We start from the raw sequence: 14,571 nt of genomic DNA, 5'->3' as shown, positions 1-14,571 counted from the left end.
CTTTCTTTCTTTCTTTCTTTCTTTCTTTCTTTCTTTCTTTCTTTCTTCCTTCCTTCCTTCCTTCCTTTCTTTCTTTCTTTCTTTCTTTCTTTCCTTTAATTTCCTTCCATTTCCTTTCTTTTCCCTTCCTTTCTTCTCATGTTAGATATAAGAGCCTGTGATTCTCTTCTTTCTTTCCCTCCTCCCTGCCCCCCTTCCTCTTTTCCTTCCTTCCCTCCCTCCTTTTTCTGAGGAATTATTTGATTTTCCAGTGGAAAATACACTGGGTGTTGTAAGAATTACTTCTTATCTAGCAGTTAGATCAGTACTTAATCCAATATTTCAAAGACCAATCATTTCTTCCATTTGGCTGCTCTCTCCCAGTCCTTCTATACCAAGAGAATAACCTTACAGAGTTCCTGGGGCTGAAAAATTTATCAAGCTGGTGCTGAGCTTTTCAGAATTTAACCAGGCCAGTCCTCACACAACATGCCTTCTATTCCCTGTCCATTAAGCCTTTCCAAGTTGGTGAGACCTGCCTGAGCTTGTGTTCAGCTGGCAAAACCATGAGAACACAGATTCATCTGTAGGCCACTACATCATCAATGCTGAACTGAAAGACACCTTTGAGATCATTGAATCCAACCCTGTTTTTACAGAAGAGGAAACTGAGGCACAGAAAGAAGTTAAGTGGAAGAGCCTTGTTTTAAATCTATGTCCACTGGTTTCAAATCTTTTTTGCTGCATCCAGGTGCCACAATTAGGTTAATAAAAATAACAACAATAGCTAGCATTTATATAACCACTTTGAGGTTTGCAAAAAGCTTTACAGATGTTATTTAATTAAATGTACCCTATTAATTCGATTCAACAAACATTTATTGATTCCATACTGTATGCAAGAAACTGAGTCGGGCATTAGGGATATAAAGACAAAAAGTAGAAATGCCTCTGCCCTCAAGGACAACCCTAGGACTGGAATATTCTCCCTCCTTCCCTTCACTTATACAATTCCTGTCCATCCTTTAAAGCCTAACTCAATTGCCACCTCTTCCAGGAAGCCTTCCTAGATTATCCCAACTACTGACCCCTTCCTCCCCCAGACTTCACACTGCACTTTTTTTTACTTCTCTGATGCATTTATTATATATGGTTGTATATTATAATTGTGAATGAAGCTGTCATCCCCTGACTACAGTGTAAGGTCTGTGTCCCAACTTTGTATCTCCCTCAGAGCCCAGCACATTGCTCTCTCCCCTCCCCTCCTGCTTCTGACTATGATGAGAGAATGAATAGCTTTGTTCCCCTTAAGAAGATTTATAGATGCCTATTTTTATTACAACAGCAACAATAATAAATGGATCATTAATTTGTTTAAATCAACAGAACACCAGGCACTCCCTTCCCACTAATCCCTTTCTCCCACATAATATCTCCCAGTTCTCTCTTAACTTTCCCCTTCCCTCGGGACAATAGCTATACTTCCACATTCCCTTTGATGTGGGTACCCTCATGAGGTGAGTATGGGAGGCACTGTCTCCTTCCTTCCAAATAATCCATGTGATTAGCAGAAAGACCACTGACTTTGGAGTCTGGGAGATATGAGTTCAGCTCTGACACTAAGCAAGTCACCACCCAATCTCTCTTAGTTTTGGAATTTGAAAAAGCAGGTCCTCCTGACTCCAGGTCCAGCCTCTCTATCCACTATACCACCTAGAAGCCACAGAGTCAGGATTCAAAACAAGTCTCCCTGTCAAAAGCTTGGAAGAGTTTCAACTGTTCCAAGAAAAGAATCTACTGATAATTCTGACATTATGCCTCAGGCACTAGCTGTATGCCCCTGGGGAAGTCACTTAACCTCTCTCCAAGCCACAGTTTCCTTATCTGTAAAGTGCAGATAATAATCCAATTTACCTTACTGAGTTATTGTAAAGTGCTTTGCAAACCTTACAGCTGCTTTATAAATTCTAGCTAATATTATTATTTCATTAATAATAATAATACAACACTTCTGAATCAATTTTCAGAAACAACCCTACAAGATAGGTATTGCAAGTATCACCATGGTTGTGTGTTTGTGTGTGTGTGTGTGTATGTGTGTGTTTTAGTTGGACATTTCTTCAGTATAAGGAGCTTCTGGCGGGGTTGTTTCCCATGGTGGGGGTGGGTGGGATTAGAGCTGGGGGTGATATTTGAATTAGGACTTGTAGAGGACAGAAGGGAGGGACTATGGCAGATCATGAAGGGGCCAATGTGGTTATGATGGAAGCACTCTGCTTACCACCTTCGTGACCTTGGGCGAGTCACTAACATTCCTGGGTCTCAGTTTCCCAATTTTAAAATGAGGGAATTGTAATGAGCAAAGCCACAGAAAAGTACAAAGTGTTCTTGGGTTAGTGGACCTTGTTCATTTTGACCAGAATACACATGCTTCCATAGGCAGGAAACCTGTGTTAAGGAGGCCAACTCTAGAAATGGTTATTAGGTTCAGAAAAAACATAGAAGGAAGGGGACTGACTATTCCACTACTGCTTTCTTTCCACTCATTGCTCTAACAGTTTGACCTAAGGATCAGCATCATGGCAGCCAGAAATGGTTTTAAATTGGTTATTATAGAGCAGGCTGGCCAGCCTGATCCAACCAACAATTTAGACAGCCAGTGATAGGGGACAAAGGAACAGACCCTTCTTCACTTCACCATCATCTCATCATCGTACCTAACATTTACATGGCACCTACTATGTGCCAGTCACTGTACTAAACTTTACAATGATTATCTCATTTGATCCTTACAACAACCCTGGGAAATAGGTGCTATTATTATCTTCATTTTCCAGATGAGGAAACTGAGGCAAAAAGAGGTTAACTGACCTACCCAGGGTCACACAGCTAGTAAGTGTCTAAGGCTGTATTTGAACTCAGGTTTTCCTGACTCCAGGTCCAGCATTCTGTGAGCCCCTTTCATAGATTTGATACAAGGCGAAGGTTCCAGGCAGCAATTTGAGGATAAAGCACATTTGCTGCTGCTTGGGAAATTGGAGCAAATATAACTGAATTCTTCCTCTATACTTTTAAAGTAACTAAACATACAGCTGGGGCCTTGGATATGGGACGGTATCCTCCAAATGCTTTGGTGTAGATAAAGCCCTGAGGATCTTGAATAAATAGGAACTCCCAGTTTTATAGAACTTAATGTTTGCGAAAGAAAAAAAAGATAACTCTTTTCACTGTATCAAATCACTTGTAGTAGCAGAAAAAGATTGAAAGGTGGTAAGTCAACTCACTCAGCAAACATCATCACTTACTATGTATCAGGCATTGTGTTGAGGGAGGAGGATACAACAAGAGGCAGAAAAACCCAAAACTAAACCAGTTCCCTGCTTCCCAGGAGCTGGAATTTTAATGAGGAGATGACATATAAAAAGCTAGTTATGTACAAGATCCGAGTGCAGATGTTCTTAGAGGGAAGGTACACAGTGGAGGGCTAGAGGGGACCAGGAAAGGCTTGACTGGGGCAAGGTCACAGAAGTTTTTGAAGATCGGCACGAGGACTTTGGACTTTATTTAATCAGCAATGGGGAACCATTGAAGGTCGTGAGTAATAAAGGTCTGAAATGGAGGAGACAGTCTCTTGACTGTTCAGCTAGAGCTGGAAGGGGCTTACTTATTTTTTGGATGAGGGAGCTGAGACTCTGAGAAGTTGAAGGACATATTTGGTCATACAGTTAATAAATTAATAAGTTAAAACAAAACAAAACAAAGAGCCCTATTAGGGAGCAAGTCTCACAACTCTCAGCTCCAAGTTCTTTCCTTTATGTCCCTTCCTCCCCTTAATTATTCTCTCCTTGTTGCAAGTCTGTCATTTGTTCCTCAGCTTAACTAAGCCCTTTCTTTGAATGCAAAGTCTTATCTCCTACTTCCTAGTACAGACCATAGCACCCAGCAAAGACTGTTGGCATAAATCTAACATAAATATTATTTATAGATATCTATTTTAATAATAAGAGCAAACATAATACTGCTTACTATGCCCCAGGCATTATGCTAAGGGCTTTACAGTTATTAACTCATTTGATCCTAACCCTGGGAGATAGGTACTGTTGTTGTGATTCAGTCTTTTCAATCATGTCCTATTTTCCATGACTCCTTTTGGGGTTTTCTTGGTACAGATACTGGAATGGCTTTCCATTTCCTTCTCCAGCTCATTTTACAGATGAGGAAACTGAGGCAAATAGAGTTAAGTGACTTGCCCAGGGTCACATAGAAAGTGTCTGAGGTGAGGGGCAGCTAGAGAACCAGCCCTGGAGTCTGGAGGACTGGAGTTCAAATATAGGCCTCAGACACTTAACACTAGCAATGACCTTTGGCAAGTCACTTAGCCTCAATTGCCCTCCTTCCCCCCTCCAAAGAACAAACAAACAAAAAAAGAAAGTGTCTGAGGCAGGATTTGAACTTATGAAGATGAGTCTTCCTGACTCCAGGCCCAGTGCTCTAGCTGCCCCTAGATGTTATTAATATCCCCGTTTCACAGATGAGAAAACTGAGGCAAACAGGTTAAGCTGTTCTCCCAGGGTCACAAAGCCAGTAAGTGTCTGAGCTCTATCCACTGTGCCACCTATGGGTTGATAGATTGATTTCCCCACATGGCCCCATCCACGTGGCCCCTTTAGCCCTCCAGGATGAATTGGGAGCTAGTTGGAACAAAGGATGGGCGTGTCCCTGTTCTCACCTGTTACGTTCTCCAGCTAAGACTATTTTAGAGACAGGGATCTGGGGGTGTCTCTAGAGAGTGACAGAATGTGAGAAGATGCCACACATACACTCCTACCCTGCCGGGGGCTGCTGCCTTGGCCTGCTGGGGGCAGTTATTTTAACATTGTATTGTTCTCACTGCCTTAGACTCTACCTTTGGACTCCTGACTCTGATAGGGGAGTTTTCATGGACCCAAACAACCACACCACTTCCCTGGGGTCTCTCCAAGTACACCCCCCTTTTCCAGCACTCCTTTGTGTGTAGTCTTTTATTAGAGGTCAGTGACTTATTTTCCTGTATTTTGTGTTTAATACAGTGCTAGGCAAACAGCAGGACTTTAATAAATGCTCTACTTATCTGGGACAACTAGGTGGGGCTATAATGTACAGAGCACTGGGCTTGGAATCAGGAAGACTCATCTCCATGAGTTCAAATCTAGCCTTAAACACTTATTAGTTGTGTGACCCAGAGCAAGTCACTGTTTGCCTCAGTTTCCTCAACTGTAAAATGAGCTGGGGAAGGAAATGGCAAACCACTCCAGGATCTTTGCCAAGAATATTCCAAATGGGGTCATGCAGAGTCAGACATGACTGAAAAAATGACTGAACATCTCTCTCTCTCTCTCTCTCTCTCTCTCTCTCTCTCTCTCTCTCTCTCCATCTCATAGCAGTTCCAAACCTAAGAGTCTAGAGTCCCCATTTCTTTCTTCCTCAACCCCTAGGACAATGAGGACTTGGAGGAGGAATGGATGAATAATAAAGCATTTATTGAGTGACTTACTGTACAACAATTTCCACCAGATTTGGAGGTAAACTCTGGGGATACAAATTAAAAACCAGAAACAGATCCTGCCCTGAAGGGGCTTAACATTTGAAGGAGGGTAAGGGTTAGAAAGTGATAGGGTTAGTAGGTGGGACCCATAGTTCTAGTCACTCCCTGAAGGGTTGTCAGAGTTGATTCGATTAAACTTTCTGATTAGGGAGTGGGGGAAGGGTGTGAATGAAGGAGATGGATGAATGGAGGGAGAGGAGGGAAGGTTGTTTGGGGTTTTCCCAAGGTAACAGTCTGGGAGAAGCAGTCAGAAGCTCTTACCCTCAGATGCCCTAGGCTAAATGTATGACAAGCATGATGGAGCATCTCATGGAATTAGGAAAGAGGGGGTGACAGGATAGGGGACCCCGTGAATGTGGTCAGACTTCTGGCTCTGAGTTCCCCACATCCCTTCCTGTCCCAATACATCTTTCTCCACCTTATGCCCTTTCACCCTTACACCTCTCATTCCTTAGACACATGTTCTGTCAATGCATATAGGGAGCATATACTTCTAGACTCTGATACTTAATAGCAGTGTGACCTTGGGTCTCTGGCTTAACCTCTCTGTGCCCATCTATAAAATGGATATAACACCTGCATCATCTACCTCACAAGGCTGTCCTGTGAGGCTTAGACAAGGGGATAGAAGTCAACCACTTCCCAAACCTTAAGGCACTATGGGAATATCCCTTATTTTCTTGTTCTGGTCTTCCTTTTGTTGAGACAGACTGGAAACCCCTGTAACTCCTAGTATTAGAGTAGCTTGGAGTGAAGGTGCCCAGCTTGGGGGTGGCTAGGTGGCACAGGCCCTGGAATCAGGAGGACCTGAGTTCAAATCTAGCCTCAGACACTTAACACTTACTAGTCATGTAATCTTGGGCAAGTCACTTAACCCCAATTGCCCCTCCAAAAAGCAAAAAAAAAGTGCCCAACTATTTTGTATCAGAGGTAAGACTTGAACCCATATCCTCCTGACTCTTGATGATGATGTTGGAGCTTCACATTCTCCACTTAGTGTAGTACAGTGCCTGGCACACAGTAGGCTCTTAATCAATGCTGACCTGCCTCCAATTTCCTGGCTGTGTGATACTGGATACATGACTTAACTTCTCAGTGCTCTCTCTAAGATAAAAAGTCACAGGAAAGGTGTCGCTTGCTTTGACAGAAGGAGTTTCTTCATCTAGGATTTCCGTGAGTCAAATGTTCGGTCCCTATCCCTACCCAGTTTGTTGTTCAGGCATGACTTTCAGTCATTTTTGTGAGTTCAAAGCTGTCCTCAGACACTTGCTAGCTGTGTGACCTTAGGCAAGTTGCTTTGCCCTGTCTGCCTCAATTTCCTTATCTGTAAAATGAGCTGGAGAAGGGAATGGCAAATCATTCCAGAATCTTTGCCAAGAAAACCTTAAATAGGGTCAGGAAGAGTCAGACATTATGGAAAAGTCTGAGCAATGACAAATCAAAGGGATTGCCCATTCAGTCCCTATCTCTACTCAATGGGGGTTTCTTCTCCCAACCTCTAGTTTTTCTGGGGAAGAAATTTAGAATCCCAGCCTACAGATAAAGATCAGTAAACCTGGGAAGCCAAGTTTCAAGGAACCTCAGACCTTTCCTCCCATAATTTTTGTAATGTAAATCTACTCTCAACCCCAAGGTTTCTCGTTGGGCAGTTAAATACCTAGTTTATAAACAATGACTTCTATGCCTCAAGTTTTACGGAAGAGTGACTTCTCTGGGAATCCTTTTGTAAACTGAGAATATTTTAGCAATAAAACCAGTTTCAAGTCAGTGCAACCAAGATTGGGAGAGAAGCAGAAAACTGGGAAAGAATTTTTACAACCAGTATTTCTAGTAAAGGCCTCATTTCTAAAATACATAGAGAACTGAGTCAAATGTATAAGAACACAAGTCATTTCCCAATTGATAAACGGTCAAAGGATATGAACGGGCAATTTTCGGAGGAAGAAATTAATGATTTCTATAGTCATCTGAAAAAATGCTGTAAATAACGATTGATTAGAGAAATGCAAATCAAAACAATTCTTAGGTGCCACATCACACCTGTCAGATTGGCTAACATGACAAAACAAGAAAATTATAAATGCTGGAGAAGATGTGGGAAAATTGGAACACTAATGCATTGTTGGTGAAGTTGTGAAATGATCTAGCCATTCTGGAGAGCAATCTGGAACTAGGCACAGAGGGTTATAACAATGTACATACCCTTTGACCCTGTAATACCACTTCTAGAGCTGTGTCCCAAAGAGATCATACAAATGGGAAAAGGACCCACATGTCCAAAAATACTTATAGCAGCTCTTTTTGTTGTGATCAAGAACTGGAAATCAAAGGGATGCCCATTAATTGGGGAATGGCTGAGTAAATTGTGATAGATGAATGCAATGGAACACTATTGTGCTGTAAGAAATGATGATTAGGCAGGCTTCAGAAAAACCTGGAGAGACTTATCTAAACTAATGCTGAGTGAGGGGAGCAGAACCAGGAGAACATTGTACTCAATTACAGCCACATTGTTCGATGACTAACTTTGATCGACTTGGTTCTTCTTAGCAATGCGAGGTTCTAAGACAACTCCAAAAGGCTCATGATAGAAAATGCTATCCACATCCAGAAAAAGAATTATGGCAGTCTGAACGTAAATTGAAGCATGCCATCTGCTCTCTTTTGTTTTGTTTTGTTTCTTCTTTCTCGTGGTTCATTCTGTTGGCTATAATTCTTTGTAACATGAGTAATGTGAAAATATGTTTAATGTGAATATGTATGTAGAGCCTATATCAGATTGCACTCTGTCTTAGGGAAAGGGGTTGGGAGGGAGGGAGAGAATTTAAAACTCAAAAGCTTGTCTGAATGCTGTGAACTAAAAATAAACACATTTAAACAAACAAACAAACCAGTTTCATTAGGTTGGATTTCTGTTTGGCCAGATTTCTAAAGAATAAGTTTTGGCCAACAAATGAATTCCCTACCACCTGAGGAACCAAATATGGTAAAGGAAATCCCAGATAATTCCCCCTCTCTGCTTTCCTAGCCCCCTTCCATTCAGATTATTTGCCAGATGCCAAAACACCTGGAGGAAAAAAAACATTCTTATATTCACTTGATTGCTTGTTCCTGCCCTATATGATATTTGATGCCTCAAAACATTAGGAACTTTCTAATGGGAATTTTGAAAGAGATAGGCAGGAAAGGTGCTAGACAGGACTGGGTGTGGCAGATCCTCCCTTCTTCCAGGTAGACTGTGACTTGTCTCCTCTCCCAAGTCAGTAGAGGAGATGGTGGCAGGTATGACTTCTCTAAAGGGGTGTTAGAGTATAGCTTGGTATCCCCCGAGGTTCTACCCTGGGCTCTCTTCTCTTTCTACATTCTCTTTCTTGGTGACCCCATTAGTTCTCATGGGTTCAACTATTGCCTCTACAAAAATGTACCCAGCTCTTTATATCCAACCTGGGTCTTTTTCCTGAGTTCCCACATTACCAATTGCTTATTGGACATCCCTAATATGTACATCTCAAACTTAATGTCATTATCTTCCCCTCTCCCTCCAACTCAATCCACTCCTCTTCGGACTTCCTTATTTCTATTGAGGGCACTACCATGTTTCTAACCACCCAGGTTCAAAACATTTATCCAATCAGTTCTAAGTAATCTGGATTGTATCTCCATGGCATTTCTCATACCCATCTCTTTCTTTCCACTCACAGTCACCACCTTCGTTCAGGGCCTCATCACCTCTCATTTGGATTGCTACAGTAGCTTCTTTAGCAGTTAGGTGGCACAGCGGATAGAGTGCTGGGTCTGGAGTCAGGAGGACATGAGTTCAAATCTGACCTCAAACATTTACTAGCTGGGTGACCCTGGGCAAGTCACTTCACCCCATTTGCTTCAGTTTCTTCATCTGTCAAATGAGTTGGAGAAGGAAATGGCAAAGCCACTCCAGTATTTTTGTCAAGGAAAACACCAAATGGGGTCATGGAGAGTGGGGCATGACTGAAACATGAACAACAAAGCAGCTTCTTAGATAGTTTCCCCATCTTTATGCTCCATTCTCCACACAGTTGCCAAAGTGAAATTCCTAAACTGTAGACTGCCTCTAGTTTCAAATACATACTCCTGTTTGCTATTGAAAACTCTTTACATTTTGCTTCCAGGATACCTTCCCAAGTTCATCATATCTTATTACCCTTTATATACTTTCTTGTTTTTTTTTTTTTTTCTGTTTCCCACCTCTGTAAGGTTGTACTCTCCATGATCTATTCTGGACTACATTATCTCCTCACTACTGTCTCTGAAAATTCTCATTTTCTTTCAAAACTCAATGCAAAGGCCACTTTATTTATGAGGATTTTCTTGAATCCCTTACCCACTAATGCTATTCTTCCCACCCCCCCTCAGCAAAGTGGCTCCCCTTGAACTTGCCTTCAATTTATTCTGAACCTATATGGTCTATACTCACATACATGCTCTCTCCCCAACAGAAGGCTAGCTTCTGGAGTGTGAGAACCATTTCACTTTTGTCTTCCTATCTATCCCCAGTGCATTGCATAGAGTCTAGCACGTAGCAGGTTCTTAACAAATGTTTGTTGAATGAATGATTTGATGGAATCTTTATTTCTCCCCACCCCATTTGCTATCTTCTTAGGGACTGCCATCTTACCTTGCTGGTCTGACTGTGACTCTTTGGTTTCCAGGTCCCGGGTCAGTTCTGGGGGGAAAGAAGAAAGAAAGGGAAGTTATTATGTATTTATGTATGTATGTGAGAATTGTCACATCACAATCCCCAGGAGTGGGGATTAGCCCCACTGAGAGAAGGAGGCAAAAAGGTAAGATAGGTACCTATGTCTGAGCTTAGCCTGTAAGGGTCCCCCAGCCCCTCAAGGTACTCATAAGGGATTTAGTCATACCTGGAAAGCCAACGCCACCTGGTGGAGAGATTGTTGGACTGTGAGAATCACAGTGTGTGGTTGGGGTACAGTATACAAAGGCATCCTGAGGATACCTAGGGTTTGAGAAGGATTTTAATTCTGGATTGTAGGGAACACTTCCTACTGAGATCACTCAACTGAAAAGCAAAGGGTCAGGCTTCGGTGATAGGTTAATCCTATCCTCCCCTTCCTCTCTGAGAAGGAAGGAAGGAAGGAAGAAAAGGGGAGGAAGGGAGGAAAAAAGGCAAGAAGGCAAGAAGGAAGGAGGGAGAGATGCAGAAATGGAGGAAGAGGAGAAGGAAAGAATGAAGGGAGAAAGGAAAGAAAGAAGAAAAGAAAGAAGTCAAGAAATAAAAAATGAGGCAGTCTACAGCTACCTTTTCAGTATGTTTTCCAGAAAGCTCTGATTTTACTGTATTCTAGGCCCTAGGTTTAGAGTTGGAATGGACCTCAGGGATCATTTAGTCTGATCAATCTGTAAAATCTGATTTTATGGAGCGGAGGCCAAGGAAGTTGACATGACTTGCCCAGTGGCACACAGGTTGCATGTAACAGAATTGGGATGTCAAAAGATCTTAAATTTAGACTAGAAAGAATGTCAGAGGTCATCTAGTCCAATCCCTTCACTTTTTCAGGGAAAGAAACAGGCCCTAGAGTCCTTCTAAGGATCTTGTTCAAGGTCACTTGGGTAATAAGATGCTAAAGGTGAATTTGAACTCATAGCTTCTGACTACAGGGACAGCATTCTTGCCACCATACTATATTACCTCCCCACTCCTTGCTGTGATGAGCTGGGGACCTCAAGTTATGGAGGAATCCCAATCATTGGAGCAATGTAAAGACAAAAAAGGACTGCTTTTTAGGAACTTACAGTCTAAAAGAAGGAATGAGCTGTGTATACAAACAGTTGTGAAGAAGGGAGAAAAGTGCTAAGGAGCCAAGGAAAGATTTAGACAAAGTGCTTTGGAAACATTTCATTTTATCTTCTCATCAACCCATTTTACAGATGAGGAAATTCAGGTAAACAGAGGTTAAGTGACTTGTCCAGAGTCACATAACTAGTATGTATTTTACACTTAGGTTTTCCCCACTATTCTTTGTACCACCTAGCTGCCTCTGCAATCACGAATGGAACAGCTAGGTGGTGAAGTGGATAGAGCACTGACCTTGGAGTCAGGAGGATCTGAGTTCAAATTTAGCCTCAGACACTTACTAGTTGAGTCATGCTGGGCAAATCACTTAATCCTGATTGTCTTTTTAAAAAAACTGGTAAATAACTCAGAGATGAAGAGGTGGTTGGGTTTCATCGTGTAAGTGTGGAGAAGGAGAGAGAACCATACTTGTAACCTTACCAGTAGACCCATCCATTTCTGCTCCTCTTCCATTCTCCTATTCCTGAATCTCCTAAATCCAGTGCCCCAAAGGTGTCCCTTTGCTTTCTCCTAATTATTGAAGGGAGGGGGACTGAATGTGATTATTTACTGTATTACATTTGCCTTTGGGAGCTTCTGGGAAGAGTTAAGATTGAGGATGCAGGGAGGAGGCTTGCAAGGAAAAACAAGGAAAAAATCCCCAATTGCTGGTGGGTGTAAAGGGTGAAGGGATGTTAGGGGCTAGAGAATGATGTGAGCTTCCCTCCCCCCTCTGCTGTTTCCCTGGTTCAGTCTGGTTCTAGTCAATGAGTGTGGGGAGGGGGAGGAAAGCAGGGACAAGGGAGGTTGGTAACAGCATAAACATAGCCCCTATCCACTGAGATTTGCCTAGGGAATGGTAGAGGAGGGGAGTCAGGCTGATGGAATCTTTTGTGCCTCTGGGGGAGGGGTCTACTCTTTCCACCCAGAATGAGGCAGTGATAAGCTGGCTACCCAAACTCTAGCCAGCTCACAGAATCCTGCCCTCACTTCCAGAGAAAATGAATTTTCTCTGGTTATATAATATAATACCCTGCTACTAGTCTACATGTAAGGCACCCTTCTTCTGCCTTGGCACAAACCTGCCTCATTGTAGAAACAGCCAGGATTGGAATAAGAGGAAAAATGGGATCACCAGCTATATAGAGGTGACTTGCTATAATTTTAATGGGATATAAGATCTTCCCCTCCATTAATAGGCCTCAGGTGGAGCCTATTAAGGGAAATTTGCTTAGGGGAGGCTTGCTTGTAGGAAGGCTTTCACACCTTTTGTTAATTTCTAATTAGGCATGGAGTCTTGAGGGTTGTGCTGCTCTCCAGCTCTAAAAAGGGTCCATATACTCTGAGGTTAGCATTTTGCTTTGGGGCTCACTCATTGGAAGAGTGTTTTTGTTATTTGACCAGATGGGACTCTGGGTGGCCATTAAGGAGACCCCCAGCTTTGAAAAACCCACATGTTGGTGCTTCTATCTCTGGTAACTATGTATGTATTGCCTTGATCAGAGAGTTGGATTTGTCTGTTGATTTGTGCTAACTTCTCAGACAGTTAGAAGCTCTGTCTGTTAGTTTTTATTTCTCTGCTTGTATTTTCTCTATTTTTTTGTTTGGATTTTCTCTGAAGTTCAGGGTTCTGATTTTTTCCCTGAACTAATGAATGTAATTAAAAAAGATTGTTGATCCCTTGAACAGTTATTTTTCCTAGTAAAGCAGATCTAAGAACCCATGCTAGCAGCCATCCTGGGTATGCCAGTGTGGTTGCTGTTGCACTTGTCTAGTAAAGAGAAGGCTTTGGTTTAGGTGTTTGTTCCAGACCATTCCAGTTCTAACATTTCAATGAAATCTAGGGAGGTTGCTTTGTCCCCTATTCCATGGGGCAAGGTGGGAGGGGGAAGGGGGCTTGAAAGTAGCTAGGAGATGTTTGAGATTCTTTAAACTTTGGCTCAGGTGTAACCTCCAGCTGAACCCTAGTAACCACTTGGGATGCTCTCCACAGCTCTTTGCTTGTGGGAGGCCTAGTCCCAGATGAGGGACCCTTGGGTCTTGGATACCTTAGAAGTTGTCTCTCTACTTAACTGAGCAGAGCTCAGGGACCAGACTATGGAGCAGAGGGGCTAAGCCATGCACTGTGGAGCCCGGAGGCTGGAGATGGGGTGGTGGGAAGTGATGTCTATAGGCCAGGCCTGGCATCTTCACTTATCCCTTCCCATCCTCCTCCAGGGCTCAATGATTACCTTTCCCCCTTCATCAGTGTCTATAAGGGCCCTGGTTCAGTTCACTTGGACAAGACCTTTTACTTCTCCAGATGTGACCTCATCTACTAATTGGGTATATTGGACTGGACCAGGGATGGGTAACCTGTGGCCTTGAGGCCCTCTAGGTCCTCAAGTGCAGCCCTTTGACTGAATCCAAACTTCACTGAACAAATAACATGAGGCCTCCAGGCTTCGGGTTCCCCACCTCTGGACCAGACCATCTTGGAGGCAAGGGGGTCTAGTAGAAATAGTCCAGTTGGTGGAGCAATGGGTAGAGTGCCAGGCCTAGAGTCAGGAAGACCTTAGTTCAAATCTGGACTTAGATACTTATCAGCTGTGTGATTCTGGGCAAGTCATTTCACCCTGTTTGCCTCACTTAAGTGATCTGGAGAAGGAAATGGCAAACCCCTCCAGTATCTCTGCCAAAAAAACCCCAAATGGGGTCACAAAGATTGGACACAACTGAATAGCAACATGTTCTCTAAGGTCTTCCTCTCCTGGATCCCTCCATTCTCCATCCCTCCCCTCACCTCTCCTCTCAGCTCTTCTTCTTTAATCTTTACTATACTCCCTTTTGCCTTTTCTGTCTTCCTCTCCCCACCCCCAGCTCCCCACACCCTGGGATGATCTCACCCTAGCTCTTTCCAACAGGCTGGGACTGGAGGCTGCTTCGGGAGCGGGCTTCTGACCCTGCCTCACTCAGAGTTATTTTTACCTCTTTAATCGATAAATGAAAGGCCGAGAAACTGAGAGGTCTGTGGCAGACAGAGACGAGACAGAGACAGAGAGAGAGACAGAGAGAGAGAGTGAGAGAGAGAGACAGAGAGAGAGAGAGACAGAGAGAGTGAGAGACAGAGAGAGAGTGAGAGAGAGAGACAGAGAGAGAGAGAGAGAGACAGAGAGAGAGAGAGACAGAGAGAGAG

At 43.0% G+C, this 14,571-nt stretch overlaps 1 protein-coding gene across 1 annotated transcript in view; it reads right to left on the bottom strand.

Moving 5' to 3' along the window:
- CCDC92B (coiled-coil domain containing 92B) overlaps window positions 1-14,571 on the bottom strand; it is a 22,860-nt gene that overhangs the window by 3,396 nt on the left and 4,893 nt on the right. The window contains exon 2 of the mRNA XM_069089624.1: window positions 10,218-10,265. Coding sequence (XP_068945725.1) covers window positions 10,218-10,265 — 48 coding nt within the window. The remainder of the gene's footprint in view (window positions 1-10,217; window positions 10,266-14,571) is intronic.

This window comes from Petaurus breviceps, unplaced genomic scaffold (genome assembly GCF_028583685.1).
Source record: "Petaurus breviceps papuanus isolate PSGF00001 unplaced genomic scaffold, PetGlider_PUasm1.0 186, whole genome shotgun sequence".
NCBI classification, from domain to species: Eukaryota; Metazoa; Chordata; class Mammalia; order Diprotodontia; family Petauridae; genus Petaurus; species Petaurus breviceps.
Note: the sequence above shows the minus strand (reverse complement) of the source record. Positions and strands in the feature narration are given on the sequence as shown.